General features: G+C 46.0%; 1 protein-coding gene across 2 annotated transcripts in view; it reads left to right on the top strand.

Annotated features, from left to right (window-relative positions):
* The window catches only part of SLC4A7 (solute carrier family 4 member 7), a 441,084-nt gene that overhangs the window by 144,094 nt on the left and 271,405 nt on the right, over positions 1 to 25,585 (top strand). For both annotated transcript variants that reach the window (XM_078663959.1, XM_078663958.1), the window contains exons 3-6: positions 9,482 to 9,625; positions 17,373 to 17,511; positions 17,789 to 17,949; positions 22,952 to 23,140. In XM_078663959.1, the coding sequence (XP_078520085.1) occupies positions 9,482 to 9,625; positions 17,373 to 17,511; positions 17,789 to 17,949; positions 22,952 to 23,140 (633 nt within the window). The remainder of the gene's footprint in view (positions 1 to 9,481; positions 9,626 to 17,372; positions 17,512 to 17,788; positions 17,950 to 22,951; positions 23,141 to 25,585) is intronic.

Here is a 25,585-nt window from a genome sequence, read left to right on the forward strand (position 1 = left end):
GCCCATGCATGGACCTATTGTAAATTCAACATTCTTTTTGTGCTCTTACCGTCCAAGTGGCAGTGTTTGTGTATGTGACAGTCAATAACATGTTTTTTTTTTCCTGGCCCTATTTTTGCTACTGTTAATAATAAAACAGAACATGTTTAACCCGAGAAAGCATTTAGTTTCTGCTTTCAAGAGTATTGAGAACTAGACGCCGACACGATTCCTGTATATGGTGTTTTTAAACCACTCTAGTAGCTAAGACCTACTTTGAGTTAATACTGAGGTGTTAAGTTGTAACCGTTCGGCACTACGGAATGGCACAGGCGATACGATTAGCAATATGAACAATTTTAGGCAAGACCGTAATTTGATTTCTACTGAGTAAACTGCCTTTGGTCACTGTGCTTTGACTAGTTAATTATTAAAACTAAGCCATTACTCCTGCCCTTTCTTTTCTCTCGCATACTGACCGCTTTGGCTTTATCATAAACCCATTGTGTACAATATCCGTGTTTACAGTGGCTTTGGGACCGCCCATTGGATGGCCTTTTTTTGGTCTCATTTGCTTGCTCCTTATTTGATGACTTTTCTTCCTCTCGTCTTTGACCCTCCCCTGAAGCGCAGCCATTTAACTATCCTTATGATTAGAAGATTTGTATCCATCTCCCTTCTACATTCAGTGAACTACCCTTTTCTTTTGCTTTCAACTTTGCTTGGGAGTGCATGTGGGTGTGGTGTTTGTGTGGTTTTTTTGTGTTTTTTTTGCGAATATATTTTTTAAACTTGGATCCTTCCCACCTTGTATGATGCCCCCCCTTTCACATCCCTACCCTCTCATTGTTGCTGCTTCCTCCTCTCCTTCTGCTGGCCTTTTGTGTGTTTAAAAAAAAAATATATAACACCTTTCCAATACAGCCCACTGGGGCTCCTTTGTTGCTCACCTCTACTGATTGGCGAGTAGTGTTGACTTGTCTCCTCCCACTTTTTCATTGTTTTCCTGTTCCTCCCGGTCCTATCTTTTTTAGGTTGTGCCTACCGCATCGCGCATGCATTGGTCTAGGACATGGGTACTCACAAACTTTCTCTATGGGGCCAAATTTACTGTGTGGTTTGTGTCTGAGGGCCGCACCGGTGGGGGCGGGGTCAGTGGGGAAGGGGGCAGGGCTAGAAGAAAAAAAACTGTGACCATGAGGTTGAACACAGGTCCCTGCAGCAGACGCCTTCGTCCACTGAGCTACCAGACCCGGTATATATATATATATATATATATATATATATATATATATATATATATATATATATATATATATATATATATATATATATATATATATATATATATATCTGCCTCCCTCTATCTCCCTCTCTCTCCCTCCCTGTCTTCCTCTGTCTCACTCACTCTGTCTCACTCCCTCTCCCTCTCTCCTTCCCTGACCTTTGCTCTCCCTCCCTCTCCTTCCTTCTCCCTCTCTTTCCCTCCCTTTCCCTCCCTCTCCTTCCCTCTACTTCCCTCTCCTTTCCTCTCCTTCCCTCCCTCACCCTCACTCTCCTTCCCTCACCCTCACTCTCCTTCCCTCACCCTCACTCCCCTTCCCTCACCCTCACTCCCCTTCCCCCTCTCCCTCCCTCACTCCCCTTCCCTCTCACCCTCCCTCCCTCACTCACCTCCCCTCCCCTCACTCTCCTTCCCTCACCCCCCTTCCCTCACCCCCTCCCTCACTCCCTTCCCCCACTCCCCTTCCCCTCTCTCCTTCCCTCACCCCCTCCCTCACTCCCCTTCCCTCCCTCCCCTTCCCTCTCTCCCTCCCTCCCTCACTCCCCTTCCCTCACTCCCTTCCCTCACTTCCCCTCCCTCACCCCCCTTCCTCCCTCACCCCCTTCCCTCACTCCCTTCCCTCCCCTACCCTCCCCTCACTCCCCTTCCCTCACTCCCTCCCTCCCCTTCCCTCACTCCCTCCCTCCCCTTCCCTCACCCCCTCCCTCACTCCCGTCCCTCACTCCCCTTCCCCACTCCCCTTCCCTCACCCCCTCCCTCGCTCCCCTTCCCTCTCTCCCTCCCTCCCTCCCTCACTCCCCTTCCCTCACTCCCTTCCCTCACTTCCCCTCCCTCACTCCCCTTCCTCCCTCACCCCCTTCTCTCACTCCCTTCCCTCACTCCCCTTCCCTCACTCCGTCTCCCTCACTCCGTCTCCCTCTGTCGCCATCCTCCCTCTGTCTGTCTCCCTGTCTCGATCTCCCTTTCCATCCCTCTCCCTCTGTCTCTGTCCCTCTACTTCCCTCTTTTTTATTTTATAAAGTTTTATATAGCGCAAACTTGACCCAAAAGGGTATCAGAGCGCTTTACATTTAGGATCGTTGCGTTAGAAGTTACATCAGTACAAGATCTCACTATTACACAGTTAATATTAAGTAGTCGAGTTTCGCATTTAATGACAATATAAGCTATTTAAACAGAAAGCATGACAATGTGACACATTTTGGATAACTAGTGGCAATAGTCCTTGGGGGGTATTCTCATTTTTTTTTTAAATGACGACACAGAAATGTTGAAAGTACATTTGCTCCATTTTTACGTTTTTATCATATTTTTTCATGAGAATTGTTACATGACTTACTTTACATCGTTTGACGACTCGGCTTTGGTTCTTAGAATCAAACCAGAGCCCTGGCACGGTTATCTCCAAGGCAGTCTGTTTCCCCCACCACCCCTTAGAAATAAAGCGTCTCCCACTCCCCTGATTGCGTACATCTCCAAACCCCACACAACACCAAAATACTTCATTAATACTCAAAATAATTCTCACATACAATAGACTGTAAAACACGCAAACTATTTGAGCACCAATAAAGCGATCCGAGGACATGTGAGGGGTATGCAAGAGCTATAGTAAAACGCTAAAAGTATCATCAAAATGAGGTCGGAGCACAAAACATCACAAACAAGAACACCCATAGAATATTCTGCTAACAAACGTAGTATCCATCCAGCTAACAACGGTCCTGGCGCGAGCATAAACGGTGTGACATTCCCTATAATGCCGGGCTGAGTCATGTGTACGAATAACCTCTCCGTGACATCATGAACACAAGGATGAGCACGAGCTCTCAATCATCAAACAGATGCATTCTGGAAATGCAGTCTTCGTGAACTTCAACGCAACCAACTGGAGTGTCACACCTGAAAAAAACAAGTTTGACAAAAAGTGCGCTGGACTAGAAGATGGGATGCTTCAAGGCGCTAGCATCCTTTTGTAACCTCAAAGCCATATACCCCCTGGGCAAAGAAAAAGAGTTGAGCCCCATTATTAAAAGAAAAGACCCCCCTCCTCCCCAATATACCTACGCAATGCTATACATATAGACTGGACGCCCTGCTTAAGGGGCGCCTCGCACACCTGTCTGTCACCGGGCTGAGACAGCTTCCCCAGCCAGCTTCCCCAGCGCGCACAGACACAGAGCCCCACCTGAGCACTTCACAGGTCTTTAAAAAGACAATTTGCATGTGAATGGGGCTTTGCTGTCTTTCACCTCCTCTTAGCGCCCCTGCAGCTCCACTCTGGCCTCCTGGAATGAATCGCCCGGCCCCCACAGAGCAGCAGAGTGTCTCTGCAACCGGCAGTGTTTGCAGACACTCTTTAAACATTTTTTTTTTTAAAACACGGGTATGATGTCTCATGGTCCGCGGGCCGCCACGGAAGGCCTGCCGGGCCGCTGTCGGCCCGCGGGCCGTACTATGAGTACCCGTGGTCTAGGAGAAGGCCTCTTGGACTCACTTCAGACTTTATGCAAACTCGTGCGTGTGGTTTTTGATTTTCCACACTTGCTATTGGCCTTTGCGTGTGGCTTTCAAAAATGAAAGCAAGCAATTGGCAAAAGGCGGGTGCATGTCCCACCTTTTCTGAAAATGTTTACTCCCACAGCGTTTAGCTGTCTGGAGCGCGCAGCGTGCCATCTGTTGTGGATCATGTTTCATTTCAAGACCTTGCAGCTTTCCTTACAAGGCGCGTCTCCTCCACCCCGACCAAGGGACAGACCCCACCGCCACAAGAGTGCCTACTTCTTTTTCCAGCACTCTCATTTCATCTATGTCCGCACTCTCTTCCTGCACCGTTATCTTTGTATTAGTATGTTCTTGTCAAGACATTTTTTGTACTCTGTAGTTGGCCTCTATAGTTGCCTCTTTTTCGGTACCATCTTAAAAATTGACCGCCCCTTTTAACATTAGCGTTTTTTTATCACCGTGGTGCGTGCTTACTTTACCATCTCTGCATAGTACACAGCTGTGGTGAGTGTTTCCTTTCCCCACATTGCTTTTGGTGCTCATTCGATCCAGGGGCGTAACGCAGGCCCTTGCTGGGGGCTTAATTTGAGCCGGTGTCTGCCGTTTGCGTAGATGGGCCCTTAATTTTTAGCACTTGCTTATTGTGCGTGCTTGCTGGCACCGGCTGCTAAATAATGCCTCTGCTTAGCTGTGGTGCATGCTTCCTTTCCCCCCCATTGCACAGTACACAGCTTAAAAATTGATTGCCCCTTTTAACATTCACATTTTTTCTGCACTGTGGTGCGCGCTTCCTTTAACACCTCTGCGCAGCTGTGGTGCGTGCTACCTTTGACATCTCTGCACAGTGCATGGCTGTGGTGTGTTTACTTCCCCCCTATTGCACAGTACACAGCTTAAAAATTGACCGCCACTTTTAACATTTGTGTTTTTTCATCACCGTGGTGCGTGCTTCCTTTCACATCTCTGCGCAGCTGTGGTGTGTGCTACCTTTGACATCTCTGCTCAGTGTGATCTCTGCAGTGTGCAGCTGTGGTGCTTGCTCCCCCCCCATTTTACAGTACACAGCTGTGGCAAGTGCTTCCTCTCACCCCACTGCACAGTGCAGATATGTGATGTGTGCCTCCTTTCAACCCAGTGCACAGCTGTGGTGTGTTCTTCCTTTCACCTTATTGCACAGCTGTGGAGCGTGCTGCATCTCACCCCACTGCAGAGTGCACAGCTGTGGTGCGCGTTTCCTTCACTCCACTGAATGTGCCCCCCATCACACCCACGTGGTTCTCTTGTTTCTGTTTAATAAACAGCACCAGCACAGCTGCACCACAGCATCAACACAACACCACCTCTGCCGCAACTCAGCACAAACGCATCGCCAGTGCAGCATCACCAAAATATCACCTCAGCATCACGCGGCACCAAAAAGCACCATCTTCCACAAGCACACCACCCCCTCAGTATCAAACAGTACCATTTCAGCACCCGTGCAGCACCAGCCCAGCATCAGCATTGCAGCACCAACTGACCCCCACCATGGAATTAGCACAGCACCAACTCCGAACTAGCTCAGCACTACCTCAGCAAATAATCCCTAATGCAGCACCATTTCAGCATTAACACAGCACCACATTAACACCAGTGCAGCATCAGCTCCTTTTTATTTTTAAATTTAACATTCCAAGATGGACATCCACCACTTTGAAGTGGTACAATTAATTCAAAGCCAACATTGCAGCCTCCTCATGAAGTATGCGTACATGTATGTTGGCACAGTTCACAACATCATGCTTGGGCAAAAAATGGTTTCTGCATCACTTTTTTTTTTTTCAAGCATGTATGAGGTCTCTCGCAAGCCCAGGCAGAAGTAATCCGTGCGGGGGCTGAATTTGGCCTTTCTTTTTGCCAGTGCTGCTCTATAGTGGCAACAAGCATTGGCAAAGCAAAACTCTTCAAAGACCTGTCAAGTAGCATACCTATTGGTTTTCCCAATACATGTTTTTAATTTTGAAAAGAGTGTGATTATCGCGTTGATATGGCTTCCTATCTGTGTGGGATTTCTGGGGGTATGCTTCTTTATGTATTAGGTTTTCTACAATCTCTCAAGTGGAAGACTAGATCTGTCTAAATCTATATCTTTCCGTTTGTTCTTTGTAGTTGGCATTGCCATTCAGAATCCTTCAATAGCCAAAGTTCTTATCTCAAATGAGTTGCTTTCCATTATTCTAACCTCATCTTAGCCTTCCTCTGAAAATGTTCTATTAGCCAGTTAAGGGTCTATGGCTTGTATTGCGTAAATCAAAGTAGGACAATACTTTATCCATCTTTTACTACTCCTCCTAAATTAAGTTCAATCAACTGCGGAATGTACCTAGTAGACGAGGCATCATTGCTTTTAATGTACATCTGCTAAAGCATTTTCATAAAATGTGCTAGTGGCCAAAGTAAAAAAACAAAAAACTATTCAAATAATTGTATTAACTTGTGCTCTAAAGTTGTTGCCCATTATTGGTCCACCTTATTCTCTGTGTTGTGCCATGATTGTTAGTAAAGGCTCTTGCTTAGTTTTCCTGCACCCAAGGTTCTCGTTGGTGTCTCAACAAGAGGACTATCTTCTGATGTCGATGACCACTGCTATGATGCCTTGGAAAGAAATTTGTTGTGATGGTGGGTCTGGTGGCTTAGTGGACTAATGTGTCCACCGTAGGGGCCTTGTATTCGAACTCATGGGTACAGGTTCAAATCCTCACAGTTTCAAGAACTCTAATCTAGAGTAACACATAATAGCTATTATATGAAGCTGGCTCTTTATATGATCTATCAAAGAGATCTATTGTGTAAATAGTCCAGGGTTTCCTTATAAGTGGACATGGAACTTGCTATGGCAATCCCAAGATGCTCTGCTAGGCGGTAGTGTGATCGAGCCCTAGGCTTATCACAGAGGAGTGCAGGAGATTTACAAATACATAAGACACACACAACTCAAGAGGGCCACACCAATTTATACAAATAGCATGTACCTTTATAAAAGTTTGGGTTTAGAAAAAATTGTTCAGGTAAGTACATTTTTTAAGAGAACTACTTTTCTGTTTAAAAAAGCAGACAATTTCAGAGTTCTGCAATGTTAACCTATTGAAGAAAAACTTTTGCGGTTTTGCAGTTCTTGTCTGCGAGTCATGGGACCAGTATCTTGGGTCAAAGGCAAGTACAGGGCAAGGTCCAAGGCAGATCCAACAGGTCTCCTCTGGCGGCACCAGGGCGTCTGGGTGCAGTGATGCTAACAGATGCTGGTGCCCAATGGGAATTCTTCCGGTCCCCAAGAAGCTGCAGGAGAGGATTGGGAAGCCAGTTCAGTGGAACCAATGAGTGGCTTTGGTTCTTTGGCTGTTGGGGCGTCTTTGGTCTTCTCGAGACGGGGCGTCTGTGTAGAGGGTCCTTGGAGTGTCTAGTTTCTCCGTCCGGCTGTACTCCTGGTTGAGTGGGCCGACCAACAGAAGCTGCATGCGATGTCTGGGAGTTAATGAGGAGCCACACAACATTGGACTCTACCTTGACTGCTTTGGGACCATGTTGACACCATTGGCCCACTCTGCACAGGCTGGGGGCTCTGGTGCATTGATGCTTGGCAGCATTGGGTTTTCGCCGGGCCGTGATCCCCTTGTTCCTTCTATTGCTGTCTGGATTATGCAGGGGACAGTTCCGCTACCCCTCAGAAAGTCTTGATACCTAGGTGAAGGCTGACAGGTCTCCCAGGTTCTGGGGGACTCAGCAGCTGCAGGACAAGTCTACTTTTGCTGCAATGGGTGAAATCAGTAGGCTGGCAGGGTTGGCGCCAAGTTAGTTACTGGGTTTTCTGTTCTTGCTGCGCAACTCCTCTCTCGCCGGTCTTCTTTCTTCAGGTCATCAGGATCTGTTCTTCTGGTGCCAAGGGCTCCCCTAAATACTGCATTTAGGGGTTTCTGGGGAGTGTAGGGTAGTAGTCAATGGGCTACTGAACCTTGGGATCACTACGGCCCTTATATGATCACTACCTGTGGGAATTAGGCATAACCCTGTCCCAGAATTCCTAAGTATGCCATCAAAAAGATGGTTACCGCTGAAATCTCGTTTAGCCTATCTTAGGGGTCTTACTAGCCTGGGGGTGGCACGCCTACCTGACTACTAATTTTCCTGTATGTCCAGGTGCCAAAGAGGCTCTGGACAAGGGTCCGCTTCCTCTCCTGAGAGAGGAGCCAGATTTGTATTTCAAAGGCTGCAGCATCTTTAAGCTTGCCGGCCTAGGAGTGCTAATCAGTAGGTCATCCTGTGGATGGGGGCGACACCCTCTTCCCGGACAGGCTTTTGTTCTGGTTCTCCTTAGAGCAAAAGGCTCTCACCCTAGGAGGTCAGAACAATGTCTCAGGTGGCAGGCTGGTAGAAAGCAATCGGTGAGCACACCAGAGGCTGGTAGGTTTGCAGGGGGCATCTCCAAGGTGCCCTCTGTGTTCATATATTAGTAAATCCAACACTGGCATCAGTGTGGGTTTATCAATACTAGAGATTTGATAACAAACCTCCCTATTTTCAGTGAAGCCATCATGTAGCTGGGGAACTTGTTTTCACCACTGTCCAGCACATGTTCTAAAATGGCTTTCCTGGTCATTTGCACTGGCAGCAATGGAACTGACCCGCACATCTGCACGCTTCAGGAAGGCGAGATGGGATGAACATGCATTTTCAGTGGCAGCAGCTAGTTGATGGAACACTCTACCAATACATATTATGCTAGTATTGCTTGTATTATTATTATTATTTCATACTCTGAATTTCGCAAGAATGTGATTGGCTTCACTCACAGATATAATTGCCTTGTTGGTTTCCACCCTATGCTCTTGCTGGTAACAGCGCTTTGATGCCTATGGCTTATTGCACTTTAAAAATGTACATTCACTTTTAGATTACATTACATTACATGCAGGTATGTCCTCACATGTAATATCAGCACACTGCTTTAAGGCTGCAATGCTTGCTGTAGGGGTGGCTTACAAGTACCACATGCAGTGTTGGGGGGGTGGGGGGGGCGGGGGGGTGCCGGGGTGGGGGGGGCGGGGGGGTGCCGGGGGGCGGGGCCGGGGGGCTTGCACACAGGGATGTCAGGCTGTGTTTTCAGTTCTGTCTGTACCAAAACATGCAGCCTGAAATGGCATGACTTTGGTGAGGGGTCCCGGACGGTGGCACAATTCGTGCTGCAGCAGCCCTTAGGGACCCGCATCGGGACTTGCAGAGGGTGCTAAAGTTTTTGCCATTGGGGGGGAAACAATGTATAGTTTTGGAAAATAACACTGGTATTGGGGACCTGGTTAGCAGTAACCCAGTACTCTTCAGTCAAAGTTGCATCAAATACCAGGCAGAAAGTGTTGGGGGAGGGGTACTGCAATTCGAGCCCAGCTCCCTACAACTGGGTACATAAAAACGTTTCGGCAGACTTGAACCCAAACTCTGTGGTCCAACTTGCAAACCACCAGGAGATAGTGACTGCCAAGTTAAAAGGGAGTCTTGAGGCATGTGTATTGCCAAAGAGTAGGCCCTCTGTAACTTTCTAAAGATCTTTCTTGATTAAGTTGTATGTGAATTGGTTACTTGAACATGTCTTGCCAAGTCTTTGTTTCTATAAAGGAACGCAAAGTCTGTTTTTAGAATTATTCAATATACTAATCCTGGACATGTCTTCTTTCCATGCAGGTCACCGTGCAGTGTATATTGGTGTGCATGTTCCGCTTGGTAGGCAGAGCCGCAGACGACACAGGCATCGTGGGCACAGGCATCACAAAAAAAGGCGAGAAAAGGAAAGTGATCGGGAAGATGGCCGTGAATCTCCAAACTACGGTAATGCAGCTCTGGCACTTCAAATTCTTTTCTACCCGGCCTATTCCAGCATTAGTCTTCTAAACATCTGGCCACTTTAGTTGTGGCCCAGGTCAATACTGTAAGTTAGAGTTAATACAGGAAAGGAAGCATGCTTATTTCATTAAGAATGCATTTGAAAAGGTATAAATGAGGTAGCATTTCCTTGGAGTGTTCTGCCTTAATCATACCCAGGGTGTGACTGAGTAAGGAAAAACGTGCACCTACATTTGTTAAAATGTATTATACAGGGAACACTCCAAGCTGACTTAACCACTTCCACTCTCTAGAGTTTCCAGGTTGTGGTATGTATACGGTTTACATTTTCATTTTTATTTAATAAATCTGTGCATTCTGGAAGTTAGTCTGTTTAATTCATTTGAAGTCATTTCACCGGACGTATGACGTTACATCGCATACTTTTACATCGCATGCCTTTACATCGCATGCCTTTACAACGCGGTATTTACAACGAATACCATTACAACGCATAGTGCTTTTAGGCGTTGGATAGTGATTTATTTAATTTACTATTCCAACTCCAGTCACCGTGGATAGTAGGGAAGGTGTTGGATAGTATATTAAATAAATTCCCTATCCTAGAGCGCCCCCAGCGCAATGTGTTGTAATGGTTTGCTTTGTAAAAGTTGCGTCGTAAAGGCACTGCGTGGTAAAAGTTGCGTTGTAAAGGATGTTTCCCGATTTCACCAGCACCTGCTATTGCCTTATGAAAGGAATCCCGGGACTGACCAGTCGTGCTTCTGGTTTGGCTTATATGTATTCTTTTCCGTGATTTACATGCCGCTGCCGTTGGTTCAAGCAGAGAGGTGCACATTAATAAACACTCTGTTTCCCAGCAGTGTGATCCATAGCAAGTGACCATTTCCCAGTGTGGGTTGGTTTGAGTGCCGTAATCTTGTTTGTGCACTTTGAGTGCAGATTACTTGTTGATACCTCCACAACTGTATTCACTCCCTGAAATAAATTCTTTAAAATATGGCAACACCTACAGTGATCTCAAGCCAATCTATCAAGCAGTTTCCTTTACTGCATGGAGATGAAAGATTTCAGCCCAGCATGTTGTACCCACATTAGTAAAGGTCTTCAATACTGTGAAGTGCAGCACATCTTCCATTATTTTTTTGTTCAGTGGTATAGTTGCTCTGCTATTAGAACCACGTGTCTAAAAGATCCTCTTTCATTGGACAAGTTCACTTGCTACGGTCAGTGCTCTGAGATCTAGAGTAATCCAATTGAGATGCAATGATAATTAAAGTGAGGCCTTTGCTTTTAGAATTTTCCCATTCATTACCCCTGTTTGAGTGTCTGAGGCGATCTTCGTTTTAATGCAGTCCGCAAAATCACAACATCTTGTCAAGTAGGAGCAAGAAGGCTGTGGAGCAGGAGCAAGAAGGCTGTGGAGGAGCTCGCGACCGAGATGGCCGCGTTTTAGCTCGGCTCCGTCCGGCCGCCTGTTTGTCTTCATTTATCCTGTATTCCTCCCGCCCCGGGAAGTCTTCCTTGCTGTGTTTCGGTACTCCAGTCATTTGGCGGACACTTACCTGTTGCTCCGGTGATCCTGAGTGCTGTCGATCCTGTGCGGTGGTCCCGCTCGGAGCCTCCGGGGCGGTCTGGCCGGGCCTCCTTGCTACGCTGGGCCGTGACGGAACGAGTTGGTCGGCCCTTGTTGGCGCTGTGGAGCTGGACGCGGAGGCTGATGTGTGAATTGGCCGGCTCTGCCCCTTGACGGACCCGACTGGCCTGGGCCCAGAGGTATGAACGCTGCTCCTCGCGGGAGAGCCTACTCAATTGTCTGGTGGGGTCCCCCTTCTGTTCCCCGGCCCGGCCATTTTGAATTTTTCCGCCCGGGCTCGGAGAGCGGGGCCGGCGATACGGGGGGACCGACGGACATCCTTCTTCTGGTGGCTCTCCTTTCCGCCTTGGGGCGCCCTGCCGCAGACTGGCTGACCTCCTTTTGCTCTGGTGTTACCCCGGCCGGGGTTCCCGGCGACCGGAGACGTGCTGGGCTCTTAAGATGGCGGCCGGCCCTGGGAGTCTCTGCCGGGCCCGGGCGAGCACTGGGGGCCCGCCGCATGGCCCGGACGTCGGATCTTGTAAAGAGCTTCCTGCGCTTCGAGTTGTCCTGGGTGCGCTGCACTCCTGGCGGACTGCCGTGGCTGCGTCTGTCTCCACTGTGGAGGCTGACCCTCGTCTTGAACAATGCGGGCCCCCGTCATCAGATTTGGCCTCCTCGTCGATGATCGCGACTGATGTGCTCCTCGACTCTGTGCCCCCGGCGGGGACCGCATCCTTGGCTCGGAGAGTCTCCGGCGCCCCCCGTTGTCCTGTCTGGTTGCCTCGGCCATTGGGCGGCGATCCGCTTGTATCCTGGCCTGGCGTTGATGATCCTTCCAGTCTCTCTTCGCGCCGACTCCCCGACCGAGAAATATGTTCCGGCCCGGCTGGGCCTGCCTCGTTCGAACTGTCCTTGGAACTCTGTCTGCAATACGATTGTTGTACTGTGACTTTCCTGGATCTTCAATTTTTTCTTTCTAGTTTCTTCTTTGGACTGCCGCGAAATTTTCTCCTGAGCCCAGTGTCCCTCATCGTTTGCTCTTTGTTGGTTCGGTTGGTTACAACCTTGGACAAAAGTGGACAGGGCTGAAACGACTTTTATATGCGGTAGTCTGGTTTCTTTGCTATGTGATTGACAAGTGCTGTTGTGATGTTTCTGTAATTTTCTGGGACTCCTGAAACTTTTTCTCCTATCGTTACCTTCCCATGGGCTATACCCTTCCCTTGTAGCAGGTGGCGGGATGGACGCAGATGATACTGATTTTTCGCCCTCCCCCGTGTGTGCGTTGTTCCTTCCCTTCCCCTGCCCCTTCCCTTTTGTCTTTGTTTCTGCCCTGTTCCTTTTCTTCTATATTTCGGGTTCTATTTAGGGCGACAGGCACGCTGCCGGGGGGTAGGCCATAGCCCTCTGCAGGGGTGTAGGGTGGGCTTGTGGGGTGGGTGGGGGGGTCTGTTGTTGTTTTTGGGGGGGGTTTTTCTCTCCTCCCTTTCTTCTCCCTACTTGGTTCTATGGCCCTTGTGTATCCCCTTTTTCGGGGCTCTGTCTGCCGTCTGTCCCCCGGGTGTCTTTCTGGTGTCTTTTTCCGGTACTACAAAGATGATGATTTGTGCTGTTTGTCTTCCTATTTTGTGGTTGATTTTGTACCGGAGTTTTGTTTTTCCTGCTTTGTCACCTGGGGGTGGGTGGTTGGGTTGGGGTCCCTTCCTTTTCCTTTTTCCCCTCTCCCCCCCCCTTACTGTGGGGTTTTTTCTTCTTGGGGGTGCAATTCGTGTCGCTTTGGTATTTGGGTCCTTTCTTGTGCTGATCGGTGGGACGGGCGGTGGCTACGGTGGGCGGGCAGTGGATCGTGTGCACAACTGTTTTTCTTTCTTTTCGTTGTTTTGCCCGGTACTTACTGGTGTACTTCTGTTGTGTTGATTTCTCCTGTGTCTTTATGATCGCTGCGTTGCTGCCCGCCGCGACCCCGCCCCTCTGGCTTATGTTATGGCCCGCCAAGCTCCTGATCTCCCAAATCCGTTCTTTAAAAAGAAAACTACCTTTCTATTTGTTTGCTCCTGAGATTGCTCTAAGATTCTTGCTCTTTCCCCTGATTTGTTGCCTTAGTATATTGTGACGCCTGATGTATGTCTCCTGATGCTTTTCTTATGTGGTGGCCAGCCCTGGTGGGTTGTAGGCCCGTATTTGTGAGCTTTCTCTGTTCAATAAAGGTTTTCAAAAAAAAAAAAAAAAAAAAAAAAAAAAAAAAAAGAAGGCTGTGGAGCAGGAGCAAGAAGGCTGTGGAGCAGGAGCAAGAAGGCTGTGGAGCAGGAGCAAGAAGGCTGTGGAGCAGGAGCAAGAAGGCTGTGGAGCAGGAGCAAGAAGGCTGTGGAGCAGGAGCAAGAAGGCTGTGGAGCAGGAGCAAGAAGGCTGTGGAGCAGGAGCAAGAAGGCTGTGGAGCAGGAGCAAGAAGGCTGTGGAGCAGTCACCAAACATATGCTTGTCACAGACTGTGACACGGCAATCTTCGGCCAGGTTTACACTGAAGAGTGAGGTAGCTGAATGTGGTGTTTGTGGGAGGTGCCCAGGAGGTATATAAACAAAAGTAGTCTGCTAAATGTTAGCCCATGCCTTGTAAAGTGACCACAAGCAAGTCCATACCTTGTAGTAGTAGTTTACAGACACAAGACTTAGGAGGACTAAGGTATATGGGGCAGCTGGGCTGTTAACAAATCTCCTCCCTCCTTATGGTTGCTTTGACATAAGACTGATCTATCCATGGATGAAGGTTGGCGTGCAGTGCAGCAATTTGTTAGGGAAACCACATGTGAAAAATGATAGCACTCGCTGATATGAGTACACCAACGCATTTGACGGTCCATGTGAAGACTCTAGAAATGGAGCCAGACCTTAGTGTAGCGGCTGAGGTCCCCTTCGGTGATGTTAACTTGTATGCCGACTCATTATGTCAAAGATGCTGGACCTGGCTTACTATCACCATGGGTATTGAAGGAGCACTATCCATGGGAGCAAAGAGAAAGTAAAAAGAGCAGCTGCCTGGAGTACTTTTATCCAAGTTTCCCACCCTCAATAGAAGTGATTGCTCTGCATAAGTGCCTCTAATGAACATACTAGGAGTTATAAGGAGGTGAGAGCACATATTTCATGATGTCATCATGTTACCATGTTGCAAGAAGGAGCCCAAATATTTCAAAATGCCCTTTTGTAAGGCTGTGAAGGGGAGATGTCAAATAAAGAACAGACTGAAAAGATGGAAACAAGATCACAAACGCTGCTGCAGCAGTACTGAAGAGCCCTGCAATGCGGGTGAGAAGCAGGCAGGAATTGGGGAGAGCAATCTTGAGCGTTGGGATGAATATCGAATGACAGATCGCAACGTGTGGGATTTACAGAGCGATTAATAGTCTGAGCTGTTTTCGGATATGAAAGACTCCGCTGTTCCCTCACATTAAGGGTAGAACAATGTTAAATGGGGTGTGAGGAATGGGCAAGCTGATTCAAGAGTAAATGGACAAAGAGTATATTTCCAAAAGTGTCTTGGATACTTGGACAATGACGCTTTTTAAAATTCCGATAGAACTCCACTGATAATCTGCTGATCCCTCATGGAGACCACTAAAGCCATAAACTGAGATTGGGGCTATTCAGGTGTGCCTATTTCTGTCATAACCACATCAAAATTTGTGAATGCCAATCTGAATTATTTGGCACTTGGGGATGCGATAGTGAGACATCACAAGGCACAATTGGGTAGTATACGTTCTGACGAAGACTATCTGGGTTAATTTTCTGTGGTTAACCCGAACTGGGAAGGAAATTGAACATTCTGAAAGGGGAAATTTAAGCTAGAAATGTTCACTATACAATTTAGGGGACCCTGTCCTAAACGCAAACATGTAATGCAAAATATTTGCAGTAACATCTACTGAATGGAATATTTAGAAGTTAGCTCAAGACTACATACAACATTAAATAAAACAAAAATAAGCTGTCACAACCCAGAGAAACAGGTGGCCAAAGGACCACAAAGAATTCAGATGACTAATTGAAGCACATTTTTCAAACCGCATGTTAGAGGAAAAATAAAATGGCTGCATGGTTAAGGAGTTTCAAGTAATCTCCGAATGGACCATCCGCATATCGGAATATAAACATTTTTAATTTGTGCTTCACAGCTTTGAAATAAACTTGCTATTCGATCGGAGCAGAGTTAGTTTCCTTTAATGGAAAACGAAAACTTTGTATTTTGTGATGAACAATGGTGTCATACATGCAAAGCCAATGTAGTGTCATTGCCAAGACACTTCCAAGAAAACTCTGTAATACGGAGAGAAGTAGAGCTGGTGACTTGGCCACTCATGTCTCGAGGACATATTCCAAACTGCAGATCTGAAAACTGTCTTGGCTGTTGAGAGTTAGAAAAGGGAATATGCCTCCCAGGATTGTTTTTGTGTATGCTCGTGCCTCTTCCTGTACAAAAACAATCCTGCATGCAACACAGGCACCCTTGAACCATGGTACAAGGTTTCTTGCGTTGCTGTTGGGCAGCTAAAACGGCGGTAGCACAGGGAAAAAGGATGGAATGCGTCATACTGGTTTTTGAAATATGGCGCATTCCTGCCCGTTCCTGTCACGCAGTGCAGCAAGATGACGCACTGCACTGCTTGACATTGTCTTAAATATGCCCCATAGGGGGTAAGCAAGTACTTGCGGTTACGTGTAAAAGTCTGTGTAGTAAGTATGAAACTGCTACTGGGACTAGATTTTTCTAAAGCATTATAGCATGAATCACCATGTTGCATGAGTTTTCATTGTAAGGAGTTAAATGAAGGTGTCTGCAAACAGCTTGAATGCCGTGACCTTTGGGATACTACCAAGGGTGGGCATAGTTCGCGAAGTAGCGCTACGCGAACTGCGTAGTGCACTGTGCAAAATGCTGTTCGCACTGTGCAATCAGTGCAAACTGCATCTTGCACAGTGCACGCGTTTTCTGCCACTCGAGTAGATTTCTACTCGAGCTGCAGCTTTCTCAACGTGGACTGGTAGTTTCTCATTGCGAGCATACGCGACCACTCGCAATGAGAAACCTCACCTCCCCGCGTTGAGAATCTCGCCAGGAGGTTTATTTTCAACGCTTGCAATCGGCAACTTGATGTTGCTGATCGCGAACGAGGAACAAGTCTCGCCGGGATGTAATTTTGCTTGCTCGCGGTCGCCAACTTGACGTTGAGAACTGCGACCAAGCAAAAAATGACCGCTGCACTACGCGACGTGTGTTTGCACTGTGCTACGTGCAATTCGCGTAGTGCGAAGTAGCGCAAACTACGCAAGTACGCGAGCTTAGCGTAGTGCTTTGCCCAGGGTTAGATACATTGTTGAGCGGATTATATGATCTGAAAAAAAATTGCTTTGGAAAATACTTGAAGTAGTATACTGGACCTATTAGCTCCATTGATGTCTATTTGCCAGGCCACAGTCTGGCCTCTGGGTCTAGTGTGTGGCACACTTCTTGCGAAAAGAAGTAACATATCCAAAATAGCGCACTGGTCGCTCTACTGCAGTTGTTTGAATTAGAGTAACATTTTGCCTCCTGCTTAATACTATCGCTAGCATTTTTAGCAAAAAGACACATTTTTGACATTTGTAAATGTGGTTGGGTATAACGGAACTTTCAAAACTTATGATTAGTAAAGTATAAACAAAGAAACCAGTCGGCGACTGCTTGTTTACTTGTGATTTCCATTCAGTTCTTCTTATAAACTGTCCAGTAATATTGGTTAATACATTTGAACCAAACTGCACAATTCCCTTCCCAAAAGTACATTACTGTCTGCCTTCTGCTCTTTCCTTTCTTTACACTGTAGTTTGGTGAATGAAACTAACAATAAACTACTCTCTGAGGTAAGATATGTGATCTAATGCTTGCCTGTTTTACCTTGGAGAGCTCCAGTGGTACTATTACTTAAAAGTTTCACAAATGTGTGCTGTAGTTTGCAAAGCAAACTCTGCCTATTACTTACAAGGAACTGGCTGACCGAGTCTACACATGTAGACCTGCAAGAATGGGCTTTGGTGAGTTTACGGAGTATGACCTCTTATTTGTTAAGGTCTGTAGTGTGCCAGAATATTGACCCAATGCTTTGCTTGTCAATGTAGACACACCGTCCCAGCGAGTGCAATTTATTCTGGGAACAGAAGATGACGATGAAGAACACATTCCTCACGACCTCTTCACAGAGCTGGATGAACTGTGCCTCCGAGACGGAGGGGAATATGAGTGGAAGGAAACTGCACGGTAAGTTGTCGTAATTCCAGTAGCAAACCTTGAACTACTTGGTAGTCTTTTAGGGAACCCGTTCTACCTTAATTTGGTGTTACAGTATTGACTCTGCTACTAGCTTAAATACTTGATGTACCAAGTCTATCCAGTGGTTGTTAAATGCATTCCATAACTCCTTGTTAAGTATGCATTTGGTTGATTATTTATTTTCTATTATTGATCGTGCTGGTTGTCAAGGACCAGTCAAGATGCTGTACAAATTCATACTTTACTATCCTACATTAATTGTCAGGTGGCTAAAATTTGAGGAAGATGTAGAAGATGGTGGAGACCGATGGAGCAAACCATATGTGGCGACTCTGTCCTTGCACAGTCTTTTTGAGCTTAGGAGCTGCATCCTAAACGGAACCGTTCTGCTGGATATGAGAGCGAACACCATAGAGGAGATAGCAGGTACGTTTGCATTGGCAAATCTGACGCTTTGGTTACATGACAAGCAATTTAATTACAAATATATTATATTGCTCTTTGGTCTGAGAACTGAGTCACATTTTGAAAGATATCAAACACTTGCAAATTGTTAATGTGGTCATCAAAAACCATGACTGTTTTCCCTAAAATAGTCTGCAAGGGTGTGTGCCCCCATTGTGTCTGCAAGTGAATTTCAGTTGGTCCTTACTCCCATACAGTCTACAAGGTATGGGCATTCAGCCAAAAGTCATTCCTTTCAAATTAGAGCATTGGAATGCTGAGCGCTCCATTGAAAACAATTGAGGACTCCGGGCTTCTAAGGGCCAGCAGAAACCTGGAGCATCAACATTCCATTGTTTAACAAAGGCCTCACAGGGTCAGAGTAGATTTCCACCCCCTTTGGGCTCCACAAGGCCTTTGTTTTACAAATTAGAAAGTTCTGTCCTCTAGGGGTAAAGTGTTCTAACCGCCTTCGAGTCCTCAGTAGCAGGCGCTACCGGCCATTAAAGGCCTGCAGAGCCCACTACGTCTGGCTCTAAGGCTACATTAAAACTCTATAGTCCTTTCAAGCACCTTTTCACACAGTCAGATTTGCTCAGGAGTTGTGGTTTTATCATAGGATTCTGGCAAAATCAAAATGATCAAAATCCACTTGGTGGCCAGATATCGGGCCAATCCTTCAGTCATAGATCGTGCACTGGGTTGCAAGGGAACTCATTTCCACTTTATAAAAATGTTTACAATTTTGAGGAAGTGATTCTGGGAATACTTCTAAAATTTGCAGACTTTAAAACTTTATTTACACTCGCAGGAAAAATATATTTTACTGCAAAATAGTTTAATGGCATGAAAATAAAGCAATACAAGTGCACATGTTTTAATTGGCTGTGACACAGTAGATGTATATTTCTTGGGAGTTCTAATCTGCTCCATGGCACCAGGTAAACTCAGTGGATGACTTTAATCAGCAGTGCTTTCTATGGTGGACTTTTAAGTTCATTAAGGAAAGATGGTAACTTGATTTACTTTCCTTCCCTGTGTTGAACAGAATAGACTATGCCCACAATCCCCACTTCTGATTTATGGCAGGAGCCCTTAGCTGGGTCATGCTTTTCAAAGATTTGAGTAAATGAGCAGAAGGTATTCTTGGTAGTAGGCACTGTTAAAATGTATCAAAGGGAAATATTAGCTTGGTGTAACAAAACGTTTCCCTTTGGAAAGAATCAAGAAGGCTAAAAAGTGGATGAAAAAAACTACCTAATGGGCTATCTGATGACTCAAAAGAAGTTAATTATAGTCCATAATTGGAGATTAACTTGACCGTTTCTCCCTCTGTGCTCTTATGTAAATCGATATCCATCACCAAAGTTTTTCCAACATTTAACCAGAATCAATGTGCTTTTATTTCTAGGTCTTATGTATACATAGTGGTCGATAGAGTACAAGGGAGCAAAAATGTTTTGCATGCAAAACACTGCGGCGTTTTACTTACCCCAGTAAGTGCAGCTACTAGACCAGCTTATCAAGTGGACCAGTTTAAAGTGCTACATTTCAATTTTGGTTTCTTCTTGGTTTACCCTTTAACATGTATGTGTATAGTGAATATCACCAACAGTCATGTTGACTGCTGCTGGCAGAGAAGAACGTCGCAGTCCAAATGTACCTTGCCAGGAAGGTAAATTTTTTTTTAACTGCTTCGCAGAAATCATTAAAGGTGGGGGGAAACCTAGTCCACTAATTTTCTGGCTCAACATCTGTTTCCAGGTAGACGGGTAAACTAAAGATTGACCACTGAATATAGATCATAAGACGTATCGCCACAAACCCAACACTGCTCGGTGAACACTAATGCCACATTATGATCCACCCGAACATAGGTCTTTGGGTTTAATATGGCAGCCTGTTGCACTTCAATACCATTTAATTCCTGAGAATAATGATTGAATGAATTGTAGGACTTGTAGAATGCGTGGCTACTCCCAGGAGTGTCCCGGCGATAGTGAACAAGCAAGAGCAGAAGAAAGAGGGAGCAATCTAAGAGTAAAAATCAATTTCTTCAGTTTTTTAAATGGCCATTCCCTTGCGACTAACCGTAGCTAAGCAGTCTAGGTATTCCAGGCTTGTGAACCCAGGAGGGAAAAGGATCTACCTCCTGTTTTTGCTCGCCGAACCCTAGTGACCGTGGCAAAATGACCAGAAGATGACTGTAGAGTTTTAAGGGGAGAATAACATTTAATCCTATTGGGCAAGTACTCTGGCCCAGACTGATGGAGAGCTCTGCACAGAATTGTCAAGATTTGAAACCGGGTCCCTTTCCTGACATATAACCAGTGTAGATTTATCAGATGGGTCGTCATCAACACCGGTCTGGGAAGATGGAGCCTCGTCAACGACGAAGAGACTCGAAAGATCGTGAACTCCATCCACTCGGGTTCTCCATCAGACCCCTGCCCACACCACATCTTCAACAAAGCTGATGCAACCATCGCACCCCAACTGCGAAAAGTCATCAACCTCTCCTTCGATACCGCGACATTCCCGGAAAGCTGGAAGCACGCCGAAATCAACGCGCTCCTCAAAAAAGCCAAAGCGGGCCCCAAATACCTCAAGAACTTCCGGCCCATCTCCCTGCTCCCCTTCCCGGCCAAGGTCATCGAGAAAATCGCTAACACGCAGCTGACCCAGCACCTCGAAGACCACAGCATCCTAGACCTGTCCCAGTCCGGATTCAGACGCAACCACAGCACCGAGACGGCCCTTATTGCCGCCACTCATCCTTCTGGACCTATCAACTGCCTTTGACACGGCCTGCCACCGCACACTCAGAATACGCCTCCAAGAAGCCGAAATCCAGAAAAAGGCCCTCGACTGGACCACGTCCTTCCTCTCCGACAGAACCCGGAGAGTCCGGCTCCCGCCCTACTGCTCCGAAGCCACCGACATCATCTGCTGCGTACCCCAAGGCTCATCCCTCAGCCCAACCTTGTTCAATGTCTACATGGCCCCCCTCGCACAAGTGGCCCGCCAGCACAACCTGAACATCATCTCCTATGCTGACGACACCCAGCTCTTCCTCTCCCTCACCAAGGACCCGCACACAGCCAAAACCAACCTCCACGAGGGAATGAAGGCCGTCACCGAATGGATGAGGAGCAGCCGCATGAAGCTGAACTCGAACAAGACGGAGGTCCTCATCCTCGGACCGACTCCCTCAGCCTGGAACGACTACTGGTGGCCGACCACACTGGGAGCAGTCCCGACACCCACGGATCACGCACGCAACATAGGATTCATCCTCGACCCCTCCCTCTCGAAGCAGGTCAATGCCATCTCCTCCTCCTGCCACAACACCCTCCACATGCTCCGCAGGATCTACAAGTGGATCCTAACCGAAACAAGAACAGTTACCCAGGCCCTCGTCAGCAGCAGGCTGGACTACGGCAACGCACTCTACGCAGTAATCCCTGCCAAACACCTACGGCGACTACAACACATTCAAAATGCCTCCGCCCAACTGATCCTCAGCATCCCTCGTCGCAGCCACATCACCCCCCACCTGAGACATCTGCACTGGCTCCGGTCATCAAGAGGATCACCTTCAAGCTCCTCACCCACAAGGCACCCCACAACACCGGAGCAGCCTACCTGAATAGCAGACTCCGTTTCCACACCCCAACCCGCCAGCTCCGCTCCTCCAGCCTCGCCCTCTCAACTGTCCCCCACATCCAATGAACAACCTCCGGCGGAAGATCCTTCCTTGCCGCCAAGACCTGGAACACCCTCCCTACCCACCTGCGACAGACCCAAGACCTGCTCACCTTCAGAAGACTCTTCAAGACTTCGCTCTTCGAGCATTAGCACTTTACAAGTGATTGATTGATTGGGAAAGCACCTGTTCTGGATAGAGCTCGACATGCCAGTGGTTGATGCAATCTAGAAATACCAAGGAACCCTAAATGAGTGGGTCTGGGTGGGTGGAAAGCTGGTTCTTGCTATTTTGAAGTAAATGATATCTACATTCAGAGCCATTAATCTTGGACTTTATATATGCAATAAAATAGCAGACCCAGCCTGGGTTGGAAATATGGTCTTAAAATGGAAGCCATGCCCAACATAGATTTGTGTTTAGTAAGAGCCACCTTTAAGAAGATCTGCTGTTAGGATGAGGTGCAGACCTTTAGGTTAGTGGCTTTGATGCTTTACGTAAAGGGGGCATTGGATACTGAGAGAAACAAGATGTCTTTGGTGGCTAATGACAGCAAGTCATTGTACAAAGGGCTATGGCACACAGAAATAGTAGTGCAAATTGATTGGTTGTATCTCACTGAAACTGTGTTCTCTCATTTTCACACGCTGCTCAACTCTGCCTGACTGTACACTAGATTGCAACTCAATATTCCCAAAAACTTTGTAACATTTTGCATGCATTAGTTTAACCCAAACTGTTTTGACTTTTTGATGTTTTGCATCTCTAATTTTGACATTACTAATGGACTGAAATTATGTTGATTTTTAAACTCCCCTCTTGTTTGTTGTAATGCATCAAATCCTAATTTATGAACTGCTAGCAAAACTAATGTACTTTGTTTTCTGACTTTGTTTATATGTAGATTATTTCAGTGATTTACTCCCTAAAGACACGAGCATTCTTAAAGTATTATTACATGAAAATGTTTAATACCAGTTTGTTCCTATGCTAACTTTGAACTTCCATCGCCTTTTTCTTTACTGATGATCCTCTGCTTAGCACAACACTGTACAACTTCTCCAGTAACGACTGACAAAACCCCAATAATTTTGTTCCCAATTTCCTTACCGGATCCACTAAAGCTTCTCTTATAATATCCTTCAATAAATGTGAAGTTGTTTCTAGTTCTTTTTGGCTAAAGTGTAAGATCTAACAAAAGTTTTGTTGTTGTTGTGCATGTGTTAATCTGAAGGCAGGGTGTAGTTTGTGTATCTAACTTTGAGCTTGGTACAACAGACATGGTTTTGGACAGCATGATTGTCTCCGGACAGTTGGAGGAGACTTGCCGGGAGCAGGTGAAGGAGGCCCTTTTGAAGCGACACCATCATCAAAACGAGAAGAAGCTCAGCAACCGCATCCCTCTGGTCCGCTCATTCGCAGACATAGGCAAGAAACATTCTGATCCTCACTTGCTAGAACGAAACGGTGAGATGTTGTAGCAGCCAATATATGTTGACCAGTTCCATATTAAAGTTAAAATGTTAAAGCTGTGAGTATTGCAGGTGGGGGGGGAAACGGGTGAGACTTATTGCTCGCATATCATAACATGCGCTCGACAACCTAGTCTCTGTCCACATCTGCATGCACTGTTATCCGTTGATAGAAAAGCATTCATGTTTCTGCTGTGTAATAGTGTGTATTTCAATATATGGTAACAGTTTTACACAATCGCCACACGTTCAGTGTCTAACTTATTACAGATTATTGTAGCTGAGACGTAACTTTTCCTCAGTTCCCTTTCTTTTCCACTAATATACATGTTTAGCTAAATTACTTGCATCTACGGAAAGGATATCATTGGGACCTACCTTACTGAGATGCGCATGTACATCAGTTTGAAAAGGTCAGTTAAGTAGCAATTTGGAGCAATCTCACATAAGAAATAGAAGTTGGTTGTCAAGGGTAATCTGTCCATAGCCAGGAAAGTTTTTGGATGACTTGTGTGCCTGACAATCCTGACAAGAAGAATTGCTGTAAATAATACAAGAGTGACTATGGTGACTCAAACATCACTGGTCCAGATTGTATTGGTCCTGGGAACCTTTGTTAGGCCCTTTTTGCCCTCTTTAGTCCCATGCACAATCCTGTGCAGCGGTTTTCATACAAAACTGATTTCCCGATTGCAATAACTTGTGCTGGGTGGATTAGGAAGCACCACTACTATGCATCTCTGAACCGTATGAGGAAGTTTTCGGGACACACCTTTCCTTTTCAGCCAACCTATTGACTGAAGTTCAGCTAAGACTTCCCCATTGTGTTTTTTCTTCCTCCCCGCTCTTCCTCCGCTTCAAGCAATGTTGTATAATGTTCCAGGCACACCCAGATGTTGAGGTAAAGCGAGCCAGACTACAGAAGTAGCGTACAGTTACTTGCATGGTGACTTTTATCCGATAGGGGGGGGGGGGGGTCTAATTTTCCTGTTATCATAACGTCTGCCGCCAGTCAGAACCTGTACGATGCATTTTTAAAGAAGGAATTTGCACAGGTGTATTGTGTGCGGCTGGAGCTTGGAGCGGGTAATGCGCAGACTTTTGCCGTAATACAAGATCTCTTAAATTCCTTTGTTTGCCTTGATGTTTTCTCCGCTACCCCTCCACCCTCAGCTAGGTGACCGATTACCTATATGTTCGGTGTGTAAGAGACCCTCTTGACTAGAAGTAACAAACACCATAAAATTGATTAATTTTTTTAATTTTGCCTTAAGAGGGTAAAGGCTGGTATCCAAATGTAGCATCTGATGACCAATCCGGGCAACCCATTGTGTTTTTTTGTCCAGGCAGTGTACTCTTTTGCTGGGTTTAAATAAAGAACCTTGCCCTATAAATTGGAGAGGTGACCTCAAACAGCGTCATCAATATTCTTTTTTCCATCCTATTATTTTATTTGAATGTGATTAAATAAGATCATGCCATAGTGTTGGTCGCAAGATAGCCGACTAGCTTTCCAGAAGCCCTGTAGTTTAATTATTCTCTAGTTCATCTGACATGAATTCCGAATATAATGTGCTACTTGTCACTTCTAAAGTTTTAAGTATGTTAATATAAAATAAAGAACTAGAAATGTAAGGCTTGGTCTGCCATCTATTGTATTAGTTTCATAATAGAAGTATACATTTTAGCATCACAATTGAAAGCTTAATTAGCCTTTTTGCATGGCATTTAATCAACGCTTAAGCAAGATTTTTATGTCTAAATATTAATTTTTTTAACATCAATGTGATTTTCAGGCCCCATAAGCTGGGCATTTTTTGACTTTGCGAATTCTTATTTGAAGGTCCCAGTGCTGGCAGGATGGCTGGGAATTTGTAGGCTTCCAGTGTGTTAACCTTGCAATCGTTTCGCATTATAGGACTTTATGTGAAGAATATACTCTGCCTCCGAGCACTTCTACTTCAGCACCATTTATGGCACAGTTCATGCTAGTCTGCCAGAGATGTAGGCCAGGTTTTCATGTTGACTAGCGGTGTATGGTTTAGATTTCCTGAGGGTCATCATGGCTGTTTCTATTATTGAGGCATGGTTTTGATAATTAGGACTGCTTAAGTGTGATTGATGGCCAACATAATTTCCTGCAAAGATCTTCTAAAATAGGCACTTCAGTGGGATTTCTTCCTAGGTTGAGTCTAGGTTTGGTGTACCTTCGTTTGAGGCACACACCCTGATGCTGGTTATGTTTTTGTAGCTTTGGATGTTCCATAGTTCCTAAGCTTGATAGTTTCAAGTTTATTTATTTATGATTTTGGAACTCAAATGAGATCCACGTAAAAAGCTGACAGAAGCAAATACATTTTCAATACAATCACAAATAAAATTTCGAGAGAAAATAAACATACAAAACCCTCTAATATATTTCTAAAAAGCATTAAAAAAA

Source organism: Lissotriton helveticus, chromosome 10 (assembly GCF_964261635.1).
Source record: "Lissotriton helveticus chromosome 10, aLisHel1.1, whole genome shotgun sequence".
Taxonomy (NCBI): Eukaryota; Metazoa; Chordata; class Amphibia; order Caudata; family Salamandridae; genus Lissotriton; species Lissotriton helveticus.